The following is a 21,741-nucleotide window of genomic DNA, read 5'->3' on the forward strand; positions in this document are numbered from 1 at the left end:
TCGTTGAGGTGTGGGATGTGGAGAGGGAGAGAATGCGCGGCTCTGGCGATAGGCGGTTGTTGTACCTTAACCCGTGCCGAGGGGTAAAAAGCGTAAAGGCTGTAGGGGAGTGCTCCATACCAGTACCAGGTACCAGTAAATGCCAGGCGGTGGCACCCAGTAAGGCCAGGTAGCACAAGTACCACCAGGTTGCAGTACGGGCAGCCAGTGCTCCATGGCAGCAGTCCAGTCCAGTTCGCTTCCAGTTTAGCAACAATGGATGGATGGATCCATTATCCAGGGAATGCAGTGAAAATGCAACCTGGCCCCTAGAAGGCAGCGCCCGAGTGGTTTCTCGCCCGTAGCTAGCTCTCTGTAGGGAGCAGGCAACGATAGAGGGGACCGAGTGCTGAAGTCATGGGCGCATTAATTGGCTACCTAATCCGGAGGCTGCAGGAGGAGACCCTCACTAACAACTGACAATCAATGATGCCTTGTAGGCACGTGGATATCAATCAAGCTGTGGTGTTGTCCGGGACGCCAGGGGAATCTTGTTTGTCATTTCCAGCCACACGGGCTTGACAGAGGCTTATTACGAGAACGCTACAACCTCATCAAGACTTGCTGGTCAACATCCCCCATACTCAGGCTGCCTTTTAAAGCTCCATGGTTGCATTGTGGTCTCGCTAAGCGAAGCGATAGCAGCCAAGTAACACCACAACGATGAAGATTTGGACTGGCAAACGACGGCGCATATGATGCGACGACTTGGAGGACCCATCAACACTCCTTGATCGCCCGTTTCTGGATGTACCAAATAGCTTAGACCCAGTCGCAAACTCGCCGGTTGCGTCAGGTAGGACACGAAATTCGCGAGAGCCAAACCTAAACCAAGAGCCGAGAGCCTCTACTAAGGTTAACAAGGAGCCTATCTCCAGTCTATGGCTTGTCTCCCGCCTCTCTACTATCCACTACGTAACCTTGAGCGCGAGATGATCAATTCCAAGCTATGCAAATCGTCCATCAGGGCAACTGCCTTCATTTGGTGGCTGCCACTCTCCACTGCAGCCACTTTCATTAATGGACGGAGGAGTCACGTGCTATCGCGGCTAGTTGCTGCCGCGCCAACACACGCGATCTGAGAACATCCGCCCCCAGGACTCAGGGTTGTTGAATTGCTCAAATAAATCGGCCAAACAATCTGAATTTCCCGGCACCTGAGAATATCCAACGTGCGAAACCAAACACTCTCAGATTTAACACATCTAACAGCTCACAGGGCAAGTTCAGCGCCATCGCCGCAGTACCCGAGCCGCGAGCAGATTACAGTGATTGCAGGGAGTTGGCTGTTTGCACGGGGCGAGAGTCACATACCTCAATAGACCTAGTATCGCTTCACCCTCCTTTCCTTTTTACCAAGGAATTGCCTACTTCACTCGTTCTGCAAGTTCTTCGTTACTCTGCCACGAGCGAGCTGGCAACTGAGCTGCACTCTCTGTGACCACGTCCACCACAAACGCCTTCTCCATCCTTACAGACACTCACCACACACATCCAATGGTTTGATGGCTATCATCCACCCAGAAAGCCATGGAAGAGCTATCCCCCGGCAACGCTGGCGTTGATGAGATCGAGACAGCCTCGATCACCTCCACCATCGAGACTGAGATTGACTCGGAGGAAGAATGGACTGTTTCATCTGTTCTCGCGGAACATGAAGATGGTGGCAAGTTATATTACTTGATCAGATGGGAAGGATATGAGCTATTTGACGCATCCTGGGAACCAGAGGAAAACCTCAGCGCGAGCCTTCTCACTCACTGGCAAGAGACCAAGCAGCAAGATGACCATGAACGAAAGTCAAACCGCAACATTGGCGCGTGGAGAAAGGCTTCAATAGAGAGGTTCAGGTCCAAGCTGGCTCGGCACGAAGAACGAAATCGTAAGCGTCTCGAGAGAGGTCTCGAGCCTACGGTGTATCCGACCACCTTTGAGGAGCACATCGAAGCGCTCAATCTTTGGCCAATAGGCGAGGATCCTGATGAAACATCGACACCGAGTTCATCTGAGCAAAAGGTCGATATCAAGACTGACGATCAACCCCCTCCTTCACCTCCCGAGCTGGGCCAAACGGTCACGTCAGCACAACCGGACAAAGATGACGCAGATGATTCTCCAAGAAGAGGCCGCCGAAAACGCACAGCTCCTGCTCGAGAGAAGTCGCCTGAACAAGTTGAGCCTGTTTCACCCCCGGCAACAAAAAAGGATACGCCTCGACGAGCTTCAGGAGATGGTTTGAGGAGACCTGATGGACCACGTCGACAAGTCGCCCGTCCATCAAGCGGTCTGACCAGCAAATTTGGTCGTCCAAACCCGCCTCGGCGCACCAGTTCTGAGACAAACGGCAAGGAAGTAGTCGTCCGCAAGGCCCAGGCACCCGATGCCTTCACTGGCAATGTGTTTTCAGGCGGGAAAGTGACAAAGCAGCGGACCACTCTGGCCGATGCTGTTGAAGACCCAACAAAACAACCAAAGATGCTTAAGCATCGCTTTACACGAATACTCGAAAAAAGAAGTCGCGACAAAGACGGCGTAGTGGCACCGCCAAAGCCAGCTGTTCTTTTTTCCCTCAATCCGAGAGAGAAAAGGCGGTCCGCTCAGAAACCTCCCGTTAACGATTCAAACCCGGATGCTGTTGAGGCAGAGGAGGCAAACTCAGTGGCTCACAATGACGGCAGTGTTCGACGAGAGGGAGACTCGCCTGCGAGCGAGCAGGAGCCTACGAAACCCAAGAAAAAGAAGAAGTCAATCAGCTGGGGTCAAGTGGAAGAAACAACCATTACCCCGGTGGAGGACTTGATGGACATTGCCGAAGAGGACGAGAGTCTTTTCTTCCCAACCCCCCCCTCAGCTTCAAGAGTGACAAAGATCGAGGAGCCTGAGATGTCGTTACCGCCAAGCCCTCCACCGAGACGTGTTCGCTGGGCCGAGGAGTCGCCTGTCACCAGCAACAACGCACACCAGGCCCTTTACACCATTACCAAAGACGTCCAATTCGGTCCTAGAGCCTCAGCGTCAATATCTGTCACGTTCAAGGGGCCTCAGCCCAAGCCGGGACAGACTTGGTCCTCTGTCCTGGAGAACCAGTCAAAGCTGGCCTTCACACATTCCTGCATGTTGAAAGATTTCCAGGACTGTATAACCTCCATTTCTACCGTGGAGCCAGTCAGTGGTGTCGTGAGTGCAAATGATGACCCGTCCAGCCTTGCATCAATATGTAGTTGGCTACGGGTCAGATCTATGGCTATTCTCTTCCAACATCCAGACTTGTGTATCTTGCTACACGCGCCAGAGGATGGCCAGACAATTCCCTCTGACCGTACGGCGCCCGAGTTAAAATACATCTTATTCCGGTCAGCTCCCCAATGGTTAACATCGCTTGCCCCAATCTCGATCCCGGGCGAAATCACCTCCAGTGATGTCCTGCCGCGCATTGGGGCGACGGTGATGCACCGACTCTTCAACTTCCATTACGAGCGGTTGCTGCCAGAGAATGCCCTCAACAAACCAACCAAGCATCACTTCTTCCTCGCCTTTCCGCCACAAGCCGACTTGGAAGCGATGTTCTTGGGTCGTTGGCTCCGGAGCTGTAACCCTGACTGCAGAATCTTTACAAGTGTCTTTCCTGGGCACTGGCTCACCTTTTTGAAGATGGAGCATGGAGTGGTCATCATTCCCGAGGAAGCGATATGGTCTGTCCGGCTCTTCCCCAACCTACACTTCCTTCTTCATTCCTCGCCCACAAACTTCCAGTTCTGGCTCTTCTCCAAGTCTACACACCCCTCGGCCATGTTCCCTTCTGGTGACAATGCGACCGAGATCGGAGACATCAGCCTTCAACCCATATGCCCTAACCGGAAAGCCATCATGGTTACGCCAAGCTTCATGGTGTCTCAGCCCCAGCAAGTGTGGAACTTCTTCAAATGGTTCTGGAAGGCCTGGAATCGTGACAACGACGCAGTCCGACTTGTTGTCTGCGCTGGGTTTGACTCTTGGATCCGCGATTTGGCCTCGGAAAAGGCCGCTAAGCTGACCAAGCTGTCACGCAACTTGAAACAAATTCCCGTCAACAGTAAAGAAGGGGTTGATGCACTGAACAAGACCTGGTCCATGGTTTTGGCCCTCATCGACGGGGCGAGCGATGAGCACCCCCCGTTTATCTTTGCCCCTGAATGCATCGACGGCAACGATGAACAGAGCTTGGTCAATTGGTTTGGGTGGTGGTCCATCATGAACATGGATCAGTTCCGAAAGTTCAGCGTCTTGGGTTCCAGCGAGCCGGACGGTCAAAGGATGTCTCGTTATATCACAAGGCGAAAGTACCTGGCATCGACATTTGCCAACCCAGATGACGTCTATTCCCTTCTCGACCGGAAGGATTCAGTGATAACCACAGCATCTACTCAGCCCACTACCGACCAGTCTCGCACGCAATTGCAGCTCATTCCCGGCGACGATGCCCACTCTTTCAAGACGTTTCTGTCGAAACTTGATGACAAGACTAAGGAGTCTGGTTGGAGCCCACACATCATCTACAAGTTTCCAGTCTCATACTGGGACTCGGCCATGGCCTTTGATTTTGCTGATTATCACAACGCCTTTGACCCCTATGGGAAGTGCATGAGGTTCATCCGCGACCATATTTTGGAGTCTGCACACAGGTACCATAACACTGCTATGGCTTTTTTCTACACTATGGATGGAACCTGGGATCCCAAGAGAGACCCTAGGGCCATTGGGAAGACTCGTCGGCCCTGGATCATGGTGTACCGGCCTGTCGAACCGCACAGAAAGCCATGGAAAACTGCCGAGTTACTCATCTGGGATCCCGCGAGGAAGGGAAACCTTGCTGATTCTGGCCACGGGGATATCTATGAGGGAGATCTTATTCAAGCACAGCGTGAGCTGATAAACGCCGTGCAAACGGATCTCACTCCGGTACTACCGCTGGAAAAGGTTTGGGTCGCGGGTCTCAACAGCAAGCCTCCAGGCTTGACTGAACTACTTGACATTGCGCTTGACCAATTCAAGACATTCGTGGACAACCTCAAGGTGTACATCCCGGCTCCACACCATACAATGCCACATAGGGGGTGGAGGCTTATTAAGGCCGGCGACGCGCCTGTCGGTACTCGAACCCTTTCCCCAGAACCAATGGATATTGATGAGCGAGAAGAATCAGTCGAGGAGGACCCTGAGGATGGGCTACTTACAGTCTTCCACCCTCCTCGTGGGAAGCCAATGAATAGGCCTACGAATTGCAAGAATCGTCTCTACCAGCACACCATCAGAGAGGGTGAGCGCAGCACCAAGCAAGAGAGGATAGAGTTCAAGTTTCGTCCAACAATGGAGTGGTACCACCAGCAGGCGGAGGAGGGGCGCGGCTTTGAACAACTTCAGGTTACACCGTGGGAGGCAGTTTTTAACAAGTACAAGATCGATGACCCTAAGAAGGTCTGAGATGAGATACGAGATGACACACTCGGTCAAGTCGCACCAAGATGATGGTTCTTGTATCACGATGGGTGGATGAACGAATGGATGGAGGGTATATTGGACGAACTCATGTATGTACGGAGGCATTGTAACTGGCTATGAATACAGCATCAGCGTTCCCGTGAGGCGGGAGAAGACGCAAATTAATATCTATGTTCTCGAAAGGCTTCACTCCATCATCTTGCCGTGGCAAAGTTCCTGGTGCTGAGCAGGACACCCTTGACACGGCGGATGTTGTCCCTCACCTTGCGAATCTCGTCATCAGGCTCACTCTTGCGCGTCCGACCATACAAGTCGTAGCTGCCCATAGTCGACTGGCCCGTAAAGGTAAGGTTATCGAGGTCATCCCGAAGCACATCGATGGCCGTCTTGATCTTGTCAATCCCCTCGCTCTGTGAGCGATACTCATCCTTCAAGCCAGAGAGCGTCTTGTTCAAACTGGCAAGTTGGGTGGCGTTGTGTTTGGCAGAGGACCCCTTTGCACCGCCATTCTCCGACAAGGCCGTCACGGAGCTGATGGGGAAGGTTGTCTGAGTGCCCATGTCCCGATGGAACATCTCGGTCGGGTCCTCCGCATCGCTGTCCTCGGCGTTTGCGGCGTCGGCAACGGGCTTCTTGGGGGGCACCTCTGACACTGTCTTTTCGAGCTTTGCGACGAGGGCATCCATTTTGCGGGACGTCAGATCATGAAACTCTGTGCGAGCCTCGGCCTGGTGGTCTACCATCGGGCGGACGATGTAGCGGCTTGCGCCGTAGACGAGGGTAGAGAGGCCAGTGATGGCATAGAGGGCGTTGAAGAGGCGGTCCGTTGTCACGAGGGGAGGAGGACGGGGTGACTTTGCTAGGAATTCGGGGTATGTTACGATGGGAGGGCGGTCGACGGGTGGTTGAGAGGATGGTGATGGGGAGAGGGTTTCGGTCGGCGTCGGGACGAAGGAGGATCGCGAGTCGGAGGTATCTGACCTGGTCTCGGCCTAGGAGAAGTCAGCGACCTGTTCTGTGAGTTTGATCAAGGGGACGGACCTCTGGCGCAGAGGAGGACTCATCATCAGCAAGGAGAGTCTCGATGTCGGCGTCGTTGATGCCCTTGGACTTCAAGAACGCGACCTTCTTATCATGTGGCGCATGGCGCACAGCATCGTTGTCGAGGAAGCGCCGCGCAACCGTGAGGCTGTCTTCAGAGGAGGGTTCAGGCGCAGCTTCTTGTGTCTCCTCAGCTGGTGTCTCTGCCGCGGGCGCATCAACTTCTGATGCCGAACTGCTCGGTGTAGGTGCCGGCTCGGTGCTCTGGCTCTCGTTGTCCTCGGTCTGTGTCTTTTGCCAGTCTGGGATAGTGGGCTGGCCGGGGTTCGAGTCGGAGTCGCTCATCTTGCTATGCCTTTCGCGATTGACACAAGAATACTGAGATGATCGATAAACAAGAATCACACAAGGAGGAGGCGAGTTGAAGCTCTCTGATGCCGACGCGGGTAAGGTTCGGCGAGGTAGACACGCACATGCCTCGGCGTCTCTTGCCGGGAAACGGTGGAGCTAGCGCATGTTGGTACAATCTGGGGTTCTTGTGGGGGGGAGTGAAGGTCGCAACTGCCGTTCTCTACCACGGCTGATTTACCTGGTAAAGGTTTAGGGAACTCAATATTTATTTATACACATGCCTGTGATGCTTTCCATGGATGTTATGTTACACTTTGGCTATTCGCGATGTCTTGAGGTCATGAATGCTTGCGACGCGGACAGGCTCGTGGGAAGCTATCCCGAAGACGGTACAGCACGCGCCGTCTGTTACGGTGTTCAAAGCGGAATCAAAACGGAACGGTCGCTCGGAAACGGTGTCCTGGTTCAAACGCGCATTCGCTTCAGAGCTCATCAAATCTAGATCAACATCAAAGTGAACGACTTGCCACGCTTTCAAGGGCTTTGCTGAGGGCTTGAAACCTTGCCGAGTGAGCGGTTCGTATGCGTATTGCCATCCGCACTCACCTCAAACACCGAAACCGCCTGCAAAGCTACGCGACAGCAGGAATCAGCAGCCATCGTCCACCCGCATCAGCCAATCTCACTGCACCAGTCAACCACCAACCAGCCGACACATCGCCAGCGTGTAACGGCGATCCGTCTCACGCCTCAGAGGACCTACGGCAGCTTAGCAGTTGAGGAGCAGTAGGGAAACTCTCTTGCGCGCGGGGGCCATTGGATTGCCGCTCGCTCCGTAGGCTTGGCCTCTGACCCTGTTCAAGGCCATTGAATCACCTAAAGCCAAGCTGCAGACCTGCTTACAGAGAAAGTCCAGCGGTAGAATCAGCAAATTGCAGGAGAAACCGAGCTCTCTTGTGCGACAGGAGAACCGAATTTTGTGACAGGTGAGTTATGGTCATTCGTTTTTTGTCTCGTCTCCTTTCCTGGGGCGCATCAACACCAATACCATCGTTCGTCATTTTTTGGTGGCTGCCGTCATTGCAACATTGCCCATTCCTTCCATTGCCAAATGATAGGGACAAATGCCGGGCTTGTCTGATAGCAGCCGCACGGAGGAAGCACCTACTTGGGCGACAAGTGGGAAAAGGAACATCCATTCTCACCGGTAGACTCACCCGCGTATCCAACCATTGGATGCTTCGACGCTGGATGCTTGTTTCTGGGGCCCTCTATGCTGGATGATCATTAGCCACGTGTAGCAGCCCGCCTGTACGAATCCCTGATTCAGAGCCAGTCAGTCAAGCGACCAGCCTGGACGTCTCGCGTTAACGTCCTGCTCCTCTTCTTGGCTTTCGGCGGGCGCGGGAGCGGGAACTGGCACTGGTTAGTTCGATTGTCCAGACATCAGCCTTGCATCCTCCTCCATCTTGGGTTCAAGCGGATCTTCACCAATCACCAGTGAAGCGGCATTTGTCCCGTCCCCTTTATCACCAGACACCAGATATCATCACAGTGCCTACTTGTTGCACTTTCCCCTTCGGCAGTCGCCACCGACATCCCACGGAGCTGCACCTTCCCAGTCTATCACACCCTTGCCTGCCCTTGGGCTCCTTCCTTCCTTGCCTTGCCTCAACCTTTGGTCTTGGCTTGTCCCCTGGATCCTTCCTTGGTTGGCTCTTGCCCTTTGGTCTGACGCCCCAACAATTGAGCTTATTTCAGCCTCGTCGCAACCAAAACTCCAAACTTGCCTCCCGATCGCCCTTTTCTTGCGTCGTCCGACTTTTATCTAAACCTCGACTCATCGGGCACATGCGCGCATCTGATCTTTGATCTGGAGACACTTGCAGCCTTACGAGACTAGATATAAGCCCCATCATATCCTACTCATTCCTGGTATCTACATTATTGTCGCACCTGCATTCTCCCCTCCAGCTTTAGATAGGTGTCCAAAACTCAATACCCCGCCAGTGCGGATATTGCCAACATGAGTTCTCGTCCGCGCCGCTCGGCGGCCACCAGGGCGAATGAGGTTATTTCCGTTCACGCCAGGATGGCTGACTCCCCCGAAAGAAACGAGCGAAGCGAACGAAGCATGTCGTCGAGACGGTCTGGTCGCGCCTCGGGCGTATCTGTCTCCCGAGATGCCCCCTCCTCGCCAGGCGGTGACCCGCATCTCAGCTTGACTGTCAAGATGCCATCCAACAAGCTACGACAGGCGACACGTGGCGGGCGCGGCTTCGAGGGTGGTGAAATTGTTTCAGGCAAGCGAAACCGGGGCGCAAAGAAGAGCTACGTAGTCGACTCCAGTCCCGATGAAGATGAGGAGGAGGAGGAAGAGGCAGAGATTGAGGTAGAGGAGGAGGATGACGACGAAATGGAGGAGGATGCTGAAGGCGAGGATGATATGGACGTCGACGCCGAGGGAGAGGATGCCGAAGGCGACATCGACATGGACCTTGCCCCTCCTCCTCCCACCATCACCGTTTCCAAGCCATCTAGGTCCAAGCCGGCTCCCAGAGCATCGGCTTCTAAGGTGGTACCAGATGACGACGACGACGATGATGATCTCAGCGACCCAGCCGATAGCGATGCTGGCGACGAGACTATGGGCTTCGGAGATGAAACCATGGCCGACGAGGACGCTGAGGGAGAGGAGATAGAAGTTGCTGGCCAAGAGGGCGACGAGGAGGAGGAGGAAGAAGAAGAGGCAGACAGCGACGACGAGGGCAGCCAAGACGAGTCTCCAGACCTCACCAAGATGACCAAGCGTCAGCGAGCCCGCTTTGAGGATGAGCCGCAACAGTACATGAAACTCTCCGATGGTAGGTTTACGGCGACATGATGAATCTAGCAGGGCTAACAATTTGGGCAGAGGTCCAAGCCAAGAAAGTGTTTACGGCAGAAGAGCTGTCTATGCGACGCCAAGAAATGGCCCGACGACGCCGCAACCTCAGCGAGAAACGAAACGAGGAAGTCAAGGTACGACAGCGCGACTCGAATTCGAGTCATGAAGTAGCACGAACTGACATTAATTTCAGATGGAAACCATCAACAAGCTCCTCAAGAAGCAGGCGCCTAAGATTAACCGCAAGGCAGCCGGGAACGGAGACGCGGGCGATGACAGCCAGAAGCCCAACCCAGCCTTCATCCGATGGGTCAGCAACAAGAGTGGTGTGCGGGTTGCTGTGACAGAGGAGATGCTCGAGAGCCCGGCTGGGACAATCTTTGGGCCGGCTTCGAAGCCAGTATCTAGAAAGCTGGTGGAGGAAGTCTGAGGCTCAAAATCAGACATGCTTGATCGCATACACAAGCGGACACGTGACGAGCGTTTGCTTATTCTCTCGTTACAGGGATTTCACAATGGGAAACAGTCGGACAGAAGGGATCAATAGGTGTTCACATGGTTTCTTTGTATTTACTCGTTTACAATGGATGCATCGTGGGTTCGTAGACAAAATTGACCATCACGTGCTCAAGGTCAGAACATGGCAGTTCCTCAGACGACAAGTGACCACCTCAGGCGTAAATCACCCGAATGGTTATTACATACGTCATGGCTATTTAAAGACCTAAAGTGGATGCATCAACGGTCGCGCGCGCAAGCTCTTTGAAATGCTGTTGAGGATACGTACCTAATGCTCAGATGTGCGAACAACCTCACCTGCCCGTTTGGGCTCAAAGGAGGGCAACGACCCCATTGAAAGAGACATTGTGAACAACAACTAGAGGCTCAAACGGGATAAAAAGAATACCATTATATTCAGAAGCATCTAATCTCCTATTCTGGCAGTTCCTGAAGTCGTATAATTCAAGCTCGTCGACCCATGCGCAATCTGAGATGACCCCTTTGCATGCCATTGTCCGCCTCCTAGGCGTTGGCTCAATCGGCGCAGTCATGGCCAGAGGAAACTCAGATGCACCTCAGATGGATTAGGAATGACATCATGGACTTGAGTGCGTGCATTTTAATCTACCGCTTTTGTCGTGGGCGGGTGTCAATATCAAAACTTTCTGACGGCTGGTTGACAGTGCAGCAGGCACACAATGGGTTGCAGATTTTTTTTCAACACCATGAATTGAAATCGCATTGACGCGAGAAGGCAGTGAATTAGAGTCATTGAGTTGAATCAATGGAGATCTTTTTGATCATTGTGCTGTTGAAAGTCTCAATGCGTAGAAATCTGTAGTATAGCCCCTATCTAAAAATCTCAACACCAAAACTTCAACATCATGAACTTGCCCCCTGATCAACACCACGATGCCAAACCACCAAGAAAGACGTCCAAATATACCGAAAACTCGTTTTCAAATATGGAGAAACACCAAGAGACCGATTGTAGAGCCATTGGCTGTAAACGCCGTGGCCGCACGGGTTCTCGCGACCTCACCAGGTGTTGACGGCTCCTTGACACTGCCAGGACGCTCCACCAAATCTGAGGAAAATCTGAGAACGACACACACAGTGAGGTGCATGAAAGCCACACGGACCCCCCGAGGCCAGCCGGGTGTTCTGCCTTAGGACTTTTTTCCCTCTGCTCTCCTCTCTGCTCCCACCACCATCGTCAGATTCCTGAACACCAAGCTTCGCAGCACACATTCAACCAATCTGACACCTTGCGATCATTCACTTCTCTTCTGTCTATCAAATCTTCTTCGTCTTTACGGCTGGATCCTTGTCTTCTTTTCGAGGTTTACTCTGATTCTACTTTGAAGCGAAAAGCGCAAGAACACAGGAGTCAAGCTCTTTGCATCAACCGCATTTCTGCACACATCACGATCTTCACCCACACACGAGCTCTTTGCTTCGCTTTACCTTCTTTGCTTTCTATCATCGATAGTCGAGCTTCTTTTCATCTCCTCTTCGCTCCTGAATCTTGCTGCTGCGCAGTCTCGATTCATTCTCTTCGCATACCGAACCCCCTTCTCTACGACTTCAGTCTTCAGACCCGATATCCACCCCTTCTTTCGAGACTCGCGACATCGCTTGTTTCCTCTCAAGATCCCCTTCCAGTCACAGACGCGAATCAGATCTTTCTCGCCATGTCCGAGCGCGTTTCTCGTGAGGACGTCGACCAGCTGGTCAACGGCGTTGATTTCAACCCCAACACTCTCCTCGGCGGTCTCGAGCAGGCTCCCTTCAACGCGAACGGGATGTCTCTCCAGGACTACCTGTTCGATCCCAACAACGATCTCGGCCTTGCTGGCATGGGAATTCCCCAGCTTCCTGGCCAGAGCGTGAGTATCACCTTCATCCCCCTTGCAGCACAACATGAGATGAAAGCAACGACTGACAAACGCTTTTCGCAGGTCGATCAGGCTTACAATGATACCTTGGGTCGCTGGATCCAGCAGCCTATCAACCATGATAAGCCTACCGACAAGCCTCAGGAACAGGATAAGCTGAACAACGAGTTCGCGAACGGTTTCCCTACCGCCAACCAATTCCCTACCAACAACCGTGTCATGCCTATGAACAACGTCGTGGCCCAGAACGGTTATACCATGCCTATGAACGGTTTCGCTGCCACCAACAACTTCGACGTTACCAACGGTTTCGTCCTCAACAAGGAGTTTGCTGGTACCAACTTCGCCGCCGTCGGCAACGACGATGCTTCTCACAAGGGTGTCATGTCGGCTCAGAAGGTAAGTCGCATGCCCGATGACATTTGCATCTCACTAACTTTGTCTCAGTTTGACAACCTCGACGATGACGAGGTCAACAAGATGCTCAACCTTGACATCTTCGAGTCCGATGGCTCCGAGAACAACGCCGAGAAGACTTCTGTCACTTCTGGCGTCGTCGACCCGGCTCTTGCTCTTGGTAGCACTGTCGCAGGTAACACTTCTTCTTTCAACCTTGGCAACCTTGCCAGTGGTCTTCCCACTCCCACCCCCACTCCCGCGAAGAACGGCTTCGTCAACGTTGTCGCTTCTACCCCCAAGGGCCACGGCAATGGAACCCAGTTCCAGCAGCCTCTTCCCGCTACCCACAACGTTGCCAAGACTCCTGTTTCCAACATCGACCCTTTCCTTGTTGCTCAGTCCGCTCAGCGCGCTCTGCCTGAGCAGATGTACGACGAGAATGGCCGTCCCATTGTTGCCTTCACTGCCGCTCAGCTCGAACAGCGCAAGCAGAAGCAGGCCAACCAGCCCCAGAAGAGCTTTGCTCCTCAGGCAGCGATTCATCCTCGCCAGGTTCCTGTTCAGCCTGTTCGTCGCGTCGGCCAGCACTACTCTGTCCCCCGGCAGAACGTTGTCAACACTGAGCAAGCTGTTCACATGAACAAGCAGCAGCAGGTTCTTCAGCAGAATCAGCAGGCTCTCCAGCCTGTCGCCCAGGTCAACCGCCAGCAGGCTCAGCCTGTCACTCAGCGTGCGCCTGTGCAGGTTCAGCAGCCTGTCTCTGTCCAGTATTCTGTCCCCATTCAGCAATCTATCTCTGTTGAGCAGCCTGTCACTGTCCAGCAGTACATCGCCCCTCAGCAATCTGCTCCTTCCCAGTCTCAGCATCAAGCTCTTCGCTTCCCCCAGGTGTCTGCTTCTCCTACCAAGAAGACTTCCAAGCAGACTGTGAAGAAGACCATTCAGCAGACTCCCGAGCAAACCTTTGAGGAGACTGATGATGAGTCTGGCAATGAGTCTGACGAGCTGGATTGGGTTCCGATCGACAACGATGAGGCCTCGGGGGCCAAGCCTGCCCCACGGGGTCGCCGGGCCCGACATGGGAAGAACAAGAACAAGAACAAGAAGAACGCGAACACCAAGGCGGCGCAGAGCAGTGTTCTCTCTACTGCGCAACTCTCTGCCCAGAAGACTCCTTCCATTGACATCATCATGTACGAGGCTGGACAAGCTCGTGCCAAGGCACCCACTGCCCCCAAGCAGCCTACTGTTCCCAAGTCTCGTGCTTCTGCCAAGAAGCCCACCGCTCGCAAGGCTCCTGCTCCTGCTAAGCAGGCTGTCGCCCCCAAGGTCCCTCATCCGGCTGACTTCAACAAGCCCCAGGGTCCTCCCGCCCGCGACACAGAGGTTCGCGAGCCTAGCTGTGGTTACAATCTCGCTGAGCTTCAAAAACTTGGTGGAGAATTCCTGACCCAGAAGGGAATTGACCTTGTCAAGCGGATGGATGAGGCCAGAAAAAAGGAAGAGGCCATAAGAAAGGCTGCTGGTCTCCCTCCCCTCCCTCCCCTCGAGGATGCTGCTGCTGTTCATTATGCTTCTGCCACCGACGATGCTTCTACAACTGACGATGCTTCTGCCCTTACCGACCCTTCTGATCTCGAGGAGACTTCTGCCTCTGAGGTTGTTCCCATTGTCTCTGAGGTTGTTCCCACTGCCGCTCGGGTCATCACCAAGATCCCCTCCGAGGTTGTCGTGTCCAAGAAGAAGCGTGGTAAGCAGTCTGCCGTCACCGTCGAGAGTGAGGGTCCCTCTTCTCAGCCCCAGCGCCAGTCTTCTCAGAACGGCGACCTCAACCGCAAGTCGAGCGATCACGAGGTTCGGGTCTCTTCCGCTGAAGGCAAGCCTAACACTTCCAACAAGCCTGAGGGTACCTCCGAGACTGGCTAGCAACCTGTCTCTGGAGACAACATCGATCCTCAACTCAAGGCTGCTTCTTCCAACGATGAAGGTTCCAAGATCACTCAGGAACTCATCCACACCATCGCTCATCAGGCATACCTGCTCGGTGCCAACCATGCCCAAAGCAGCATCTTCCACAAGACGACCAAGAACCTCCGCGAGTTTGGTACGTTCTGCGGCTTCCAGTTCCAGCTTCCTGAGGATGTCAGCCTCGAAAATGCTGTTGATACATGCCGGTCTACCATGGATGTGATCCCAGAGATGGAAAAGCAGAGCGGTGTTGCCGTTGCTGGTGTTCTCATTGGGAACAAGCATTTCCAACAGCACATTATCCCATCTGGCACTGATGCCATCACTCCCCCTGCTTCTTCTCCCGCGAGCGATATGATTGCCGACAATGAGAACGACACCGTCACCGTCTCCGAGGAGACTCAGCCTCAGACTATTGAACAGCCTCAGATCATCGAACAGACACAGATCACTGACAAGACCTCTTCCACCAAGGTCACACCCATCAAGACCACTGCCAACAACAAGCGCAAGTCCGATGCCGAAGACAGCACCAAGGTAAAGAAGGCTCGTACCGACAAGTCTGATGTTCCCACTGTTCAGCACAGCACTCAGTTGATCCTGCCCAACGCCCCTCTCATCACCACCAAGCCTCAGTCTACCGAGGTCACTGAGTCTACTCAAGTCACTCAGCCTGCTATCGATGCTACCACCAAGCCTGTTTCTGAGGTTTCTGACACTGAGATGGTTGATGCTCCTGCTGAGTCTTCGCGCAACGTTGACTACTGCTTCGGTCTTGGTATCTCTTTCGACTTTGAGACTGGCATCGATGAGCCCAAGACTACTACTGAGCCCACGACTGTTGCTGAGCCCGAGACTCTTGCTGAGCTCGAGACTACTACTGAGCCTGAGGCTGTTCAGGAGATTGTTCAGCCTGAGATCATTGCCCAGCCCGAGACCGTTCTCTGGCCTGAGTCCGATCCCAGAGACAACCTCGCTCTCCCCCCCGACATGTTCATGCGCGGCGCTGACGGACCACCCCACGCCCACATTCAAGCCGCCCTCGACGAGAATCGTCAGTCGCACCAGACAGTCGAGGAAGGACTCTTGTTCCTCCAGCAGACGATGAACCAAGAAGAGGAGCAGACCAACCCTCAATAGGACGAGGAATTTCTCAACCTCTGGGACGAGCCTATTGTCCCTCAACAGGATGAGGAGCAGTTCGACGTCTACGGCGAGCGCATGCAGGAGGAAGAGGAGCGTTTCAATCTCCTCAGTGAGCGCACCAACCAGGAGGAGCAGCTCGACATGTTCGACCGGCCCGTGCCCGCCGACCCTTGGAACGCTGCCAACTGGCCCCAGTGGTGAAGGAGGACATAGGATGATGATTGATGGAAACAGAGTGGTGATGGTTACTAGAACATGATGGGAACAAAATGGTGATGACAGTGATGAGGATAGTATGGATCAAAAATGGTGATGATGGTTGCAAGGATAGGATGGTAAAAAACGGTGATGGTTATGAGGACAGAGGATAATGAACATGAATCAAAATGGCAATGACTAGACACTCTGCTTTACCTTCTTGTGACTTGACCTTGACTACATGTGAGAGTGTATTGACTCGTAATGTGAGGTTATAGAGTATCGTATCAAGTGTATGGTGTTGGCAGACCTTGGACAGCCAAACAACTGCCAATCACCAAGTCTCGACACCAACTCGAATGAGGATGATGGCATAGAGCGATGACGGCCAGAGAAAAGACCCTGGACCTTGGCCGGGATAATAGTTGACAGCTGATAGTCTCCACCAGCATAGATTGCTCACAGACGGCGGTGAATTGACCTGCTTTGTCAAGGCATGGAGTAATGTATCGGTCAAGAGACGATCAAATTAGGCTGGACAACAGCCGCGATAGGCGACCCTCGCACACATGATACACTATGTATCCGTCGTATACCTTACGTCAGTCGTCACATGGAGCTGATTACCGAACAACAAGAGTCACATTTATCAGACGGAGGCAGATTTCCGCGGGCTTTGTCAATGATAAGTCCATCTGATCAAGATTTGTTACTTGCTTGGCAGACAAGGCTGTGCTTGCGGAGGCGAGGAAGAGCACGGGCAAGAGGGAAAGGGAAAAAAAAAAAAAGGAGAAGACAGCGCATGAATGAACCAGGGCCCATCAGTTGCGACAAGCAGCCTTGCTCTGCCGGGGATAAGGTGGACTTGAAGGGAGGTGGAGGAGGGTGAGGGGGACCTTGCACTCTGAACCTGAACCCATGAGTGTCTTGGCACAACCATGTCATTGTCAACAGTATCTTGGACAAGATGTGGAGACTGGGGAAATGAGTGTTTTGGCTGCGCATTCGTTGCGTGCCATCTGTTCTGTTTCACTCTGTGTAACTGGAACGTCCGCAGTGAGGGCATTCACGAAAAGTCTTGACGGGAATTCACACATCATGTGACTTGGGACATTGGCTGCTAAACTGATGCAGCCAGCGCCTCTGACCGTGCGTCCACAGGGCGTAAACCAGCGGCTGACTCGTGGCCCGCCAATCAGAGCCCTCAATTGAACGCCCCGGCTTTGAAGTGTCTTGCGTGTGTGTGTTCCATCCCTGGGGGGGCTGGGCTGGGCGGTTCCCACTGTAAAAGTCTCGTCCACCCCTGCTTTTGCATTCACGCCCGCACTCGCGCTGAGGCACGTCGAGAGGAGAGTTGAGTAAAAAAAGAGAGTCACACGACAAGAGATCCACTCGTAGCTTCTGACCTAAAGGAAAACCTGGTGTAATAGAATGGATTTAGGTATCTACAGAATTACCAAAGATGGTGATTGTGTCGGGGGAGAGCGAAACAGTCATCCTCACGAAGTAGCTGCTGTTTATCGACTTCCGGTCCGGCTCCAGGGGGGGCAGGGCGATCACAGGGCTTTGTCTACTGTAGCTGGGGGCTGTAAACCTGGACCTTGAACCTAGCCCCTCCGCTTTCCTCACTCACCACCACCATCCATCCATCATCGCCATCTCCCTCCATCGCTTCGTCGGCCGCGCGCCCTCGCTCCGAAAAATACCACGCACCACACAGACGCTCGCTGGTTGACACGCCAGAGGCAAAGGCAAGGCTGGGGCGGCGTCGCACAAGTAGGTTCCAGGGTGGGTTCCATCTTGCTTGTCTGGGGTCCGTTAGTGGCTGCTAAAATTTTGTGGCCCGCAGTCGCACATGCGTCGCCCGTCGTCGATGGACGTTTTGCTAGGTCTTGTCCGTCAAGAGTCAATTCCGCCCTTCGCCAAACCCAACCGGTTCATGGAACAGACGTTGAATGCTTGGTTTGCGGCGTGAACCTGGGTCACAAGCCGCCAAGAGAAAGCAGAAGCAGCGGCTGTCGCCCGACGCAACAAGGCGCCAACGAACGAACGGGTCCGTCCACCATCCAGACCTCCAATGAGTCGCTCAGCAGGTTCCAGACCCAGCAGCAGCGGCAGCAGCAGCGGCAGCAGCAGCGTGCGACACTCTGACTCTGTTCAAGTTCTGGACCCCTGCCCGCGATCCTCGACCTTGAGCTCGGGCGCCCTCTCCCGATCAATCATGTCGCCTCGGACGCCAAATCCGTCTGTCGCCTCAGCCGTCGTCGGCTCCGTCCGTGACCAGGCGCCCATCGATGCTGCGACTGCGACTGTCGCCGTCCGTGAGTTGTTGATCTCTCTTTTCTTTTCTGCGTGTCCCCCCCTTTGGATTATGGCCATATCCCAGATCTCCCATGGTGTCACCCGTTTTTTTTGCCCTCACGCGTCTCCATAATCTGTCCACCCGGCCACCACCGTCGTCGACAAGCTCACCTTTCCCATCTCTCCATCTTCTCCTCGTCGTGTCCTGCACAGAGAGACAGGGTCAAGGCGGCCCAAGGTCGATCACCGCTAGATTCAAAAACCGGAGACTGGAGAAGCGCGCAGGGACAGGGACCTCATGAGCATCCAAGCTTCTGTTGGCCCCCCTTGAATCACGGCCGAGGTGCATTCTGTACAAACCTTACATTGAAGACGGCACACACACGAGCCTCTCCTCCCCTTCCTGAAAGTCTTGTCTCGCCTTTCGCCGTGTTCTAGCTCGTCTTTTTGTGTCTTGTCTTGATCCCCCATCTTCTCGAATTCCTCGGCTTCCCCAGCGTGTCTCAGCTCAGCAGACTCACACTCACATCATATCACATCGGCTGCTGTCCATGAGGATCCGCTGTTGATCCTTTCTTAAGTGAGCCCAGCCTTTTGCCTCTTTTTCAACGCTCTCTGCTGCACCCGGCTGCCGTCTCGTACCTACCCTTAGTTCCCAATTGCCAGTAGTCTTGGCTTTGGCTCATGACAGCTTCTGCCCTGGCCCGTCCTCTTATTCCCTGACCCTGCTCTGTCTCCCTGCCTCCCCTTCCTCTTCCCCGCGTTACAAGTCGACGTCACTTGTCATATGAGGAGACAAGGTCAACAGACTAGGCGAAGAACCACTTGTTTATGGCCAAGTCAAAAGCCACTCAGTTTCTGCTCTAGCTGCCAACAGTCTAACACACTCCCTGTCGCATCCTTCTCGCGCTTTTCCTTAACCTGACCTCGCAACGCCACCTCCGCTCAAGGATACCACCACCGCCTCCCATATATAGCTTTGGGCACCCCCAGTACGACAAGTCACCACCCCATTTCCCTCTGCTGTTGGTCCTGTTGACTCATTGATCATTCCCTTGCCTGCCCTCTTGTCCTGTCCGTTGTGTCTGCCTTTTATACACGGACCTTGTCTCTTTCAAACTCTACATACAACTCTCGGGAACAAGACGTCCTCTAATACACGGCGCTTAAGTCGCTAACAAAGAACAAGAACAAGATCAGCAACAACCATTATCAAAGACCGGCATCATACCACCCACGCCAACAACCGTGCATCCTCTCCTCCAGGTCGCCTCCCTTCCCCCGCATTCCCCGTCGACAACTGCCGCTACCGCTACCGCTATCGCAGCCGCTACTCCGACCACCATCCCACGTCTAACAGCGGTTTCTGAGTCACCTTGTGTGTCGCGTTCCTCACAACAAGCATCAGCAAGCTCGGCTACGGTTGCCTCGAGGGCCTATAACGCCCAGGCACACTCACACTCACACTCATCTTCCACCATGATATTCTCCGACATTTACAAGAGCCCGCGATCCCCCATCGCTAAGCTCAGGCATCACTCGATTCAGATGCCGGCTCCACTGTCCACCTCTACCCCAGATTGGTGTGACGATGACCACGCCGACCTTCTCAGCAAGGACAAGGTGAAGCAAAAGGAGGCGGTCAGGCGATATCTCGAGGTCAAGGTCAAGAATGACTGGGAATTCTCGTGGCCCTCTCGTGCGGTTGACCCACCTCCCGCAAACGGCTCCATCTCTGTCGCAGATACGACACCCGAACCATCTGGAGAAGTTCACCAGCCGCCGACAAGTCTGGATGCAGTCGAGCCTACAAAGCCAATCCAGGATGAGACGCGCGACGACGATGGGTACCAAGTAGACGATGTTGAGTCGTCAGATGATGACGACAACAGCGACGCCGAGTCGACTTACAGCACTGTTTCGGAAGACCCCGTCCACTACCGTCCGCGCATGGAGTGGACATCAGATCTTTCCGATGACGATGAGCCCATGCCTTCGCGCTCCCCGTTCCGCTTCGACAGCCCCAACACGGTAGGCTCAGCTGTTCAGGCTGCAGTCCTCGCCAAGCGCGCCAAGCGACGGAGGGCGGTTCGCAAGGAGATGGAATGGAACGAAGGACTGGCGTGCTTCGAGGCGCGGCGAACCGCATGGACCGGCGCACGAACTGTCCGTATCCGCACCAAGCCTGTCTCACCTCCCGCTGTGTCACCGCGATCTCCCCGCCGCTTCTTTTTCCGTCGCTCCATGTCGGGATCTCCTCCCAGCTCTTCTACAGCGTCCACTCAGCCACCTCAGACCAGCGACGGTTCCGATGGTTCTTCTCTCGCTAGGAGCGACGACCTCCGCAAGCAGCAGTCCAAGGATACCACCCCTTCGACAACTCCGTCAAGCCGAAATTATCCAGTAGAGGTGTTGCTGCCACTTGCGCCGCCTCTTCTCCCCCCTAACAACCCGCTCCGAGCCTCGATTACTCCCTCTGTTTATCTCAGCCTCTACGACAAGGTCATCATCCACAGCCTTCAACCATCATGCCCTATCAACCTCTCCGACATGCTCCGCGCCTGCGTCTCAGGCTGGAAGCGCGACGGTGAATGGCCTCCGAGACCGGCCATGGCTCCCCCGGCCCCAATTGTTAAGAAGAAGCCCAAGAAGCCCTCGACTCCACCTCAGGAGAAGGATGGTTCCAGCAACATGGCTCGTCGCATGAGCTTTGGCCTGCTTGGGCGCGACAAGGACGATATCTCGGGGAGCGGGGCTGGAAAGGGCATCCGCCGTAGTTTGGTTCGGGCCCTCGGCATCGGCGCTCCGGATAATGCTCCAGCAGAGAGGCCTAGGGAGACATGATGGCTTGGACTCTACACCACGATTTTTTGATGATTACGATCACATGAAGAGGACTATCGTTGATGACTGATGCATGGCGCTTGGATCTGGACCTTCTTTCACTTTTTCTTGTTTTGGCCTCTGGCTCTGGCATACTGGAGAGAAGATGGCTTCTCTGGTGTTTTCCCTTATCTACGTCGTCATATGGGACTTTCTCTCCACGGCAGGGTCATTGTTTCGAGCCTGGAGTTTCTGCGCGAGGTCTCTACCCAATCACCCACGATATCGATACCTGGCTTCTTACGTGGCGGGCCTAGAAGGCGGAGGCGGTACATAACTTACCTAGCATTTGAGTACGGACGGATATGTGGTGCCAGCATTACGATAGCGCTGACGAATTGTTTTTTTTGGTCTTGTTAGTATATGTCTACGTCTACACAAATGCCACCGATTTTCTATTCTGTCTTATCTTTCACGTGCCTCCGGAGAGTAGATGACGTGAGGAGGGTGCAGTGACTTTTTACGTTCCTGAAGATGATGCAATTGACTCGCGATGGCGTCTGTCATGGGCCGATCGATACTCAACTCGGAACATGCCGTGGGTATCACATGCCTCAACGATATTGTTCCATTCAGCTTCCATGACAGATATGTACCAGCGCCAGCAGATGTCAAGATATGCATTGATTCATGCATGGAAGATGTGAAGCT

General features: G+C 53.9%; 5 protein-coding genes across 5 annotated transcripts; 4 read left to right on the plus strand and 1 right to left on the minus strand.

Moving 5' to 3' along the window:
* Nucleotides 1-1,569: 1,569 nt before the first annotated feature.
* On the plus strand, nucleotides 1,570-5,499 carry LRP88_07027 (chromo domain-containing protein; the record flags this gene model as incomplete). Its single annotated transcript, XM_083243564.1, has 1 exon — nucleotides 1,570-5,499. One exon carries the CDS (start codon nucleotides 1,570-1,572, stop codon nucleotides 5,497-5,499), a length of 3,930 nt encoding a protein of 1,309 aa, XP_083100788.1.
* Nucleotides 5,500-5,711: 212 nt separating this feature from the next.
* LRP88_07028 (peroxisomal membrane anchor protein conserved region-domain-containing protein) lies at nucleotides 5,712-6,903 on the minus strand (the record flags this gene model as incomplete). Its single annotated transcript, XM_083243565.1, has 2 exons — nucleotides 5,712-6,509; nucleotides 6,559-6,903. The coding sequence occupies 2 exons, from the start codon at nucleotides 6,901-6,903 to the stop codon at nucleotides 5,712-5,714; spliced, it is 1,143 nt and encodes a 380-aa protein (XP_083100789.1).
* Nucleotides 6,904-8,935: 2,032 nt separating this feature from the next.
* LRP88_07029 (PAPA-1-like conserved region-domain-containing protein) lies at nucleotides 8,936-10,226 on the plus strand (the record flags this gene model as incomplete). Its single annotated transcript, XM_083243566.1, has 3 exons — nucleotides 8,936-9,773; nucleotides 9,824-9,930; nucleotides 9,990-10,226. The coding sequence occupies 3 exons, from the start codon at nucleotides 8,936-8,938 to the stop codon at nucleotides 10,224-10,226; spliced, it is 1,182 nt and encodes a 393-aa protein (XP_083100790.1).
* A 1,765-nt stretch (nucleotides 10,227-11,991) lies between these two features.
* On the plus strand, nucleotides 11,992-15,909 carry LRP88_07030 (uncharacterized protein; the record flags this gene model as incomplete). The annotated part of the gene is made up of 5 exons (XM_083243567.1): nucleotides 11,992-12,186; nucleotides 12,259-12,594; nucleotides 12,643-14,454; nucleotides 14,521-15,633; nucleotides 15,703-15,909. 5 exons carry the CDS (start codon nucleotides 11,992-11,994, stop codon nucleotides 15,907-15,909), a joined length of 3,663 nt encoding a protein of 1,220 aa, XP_083100791.1.
* A 3,777-nt stretch (nucleotides 15,910-19,686) lies between these two features.
* LRP88_07031 (DUF4050 domain-containing protein) lies at nucleotides 19,687-21,051 on the plus strand (the record flags this gene model as incomplete). Its single annotated transcript, XM_083243568.1, has 1 exon — nucleotides 19,687-21,051. One exon carries the CDS (start codon nucleotides 19,687-19,689, stop codon nucleotides 21,049-21,051), a length of 1,365 nt encoding a protein of 454 aa, XP_083100792.1.
* Between the last annotated feature and the right edge of the window lie 690 nt (nucleotides 21,052-21,741).

Source organism: Fusarium phalaenopsidis (assembly GCF_050370095.1).
Source record: "Fusarium phalaenopsidis strain FUZ10S chromosome Unknown contig_32298, whole genome shotgun sequence".
NCBI classification, from domain to species: Eukaryota; Fungi; Ascomycota; class Sordariomycetes; order Hypocreales; family Nectriaceae; genus Fusarium; species Fusarium phalaenopsidis.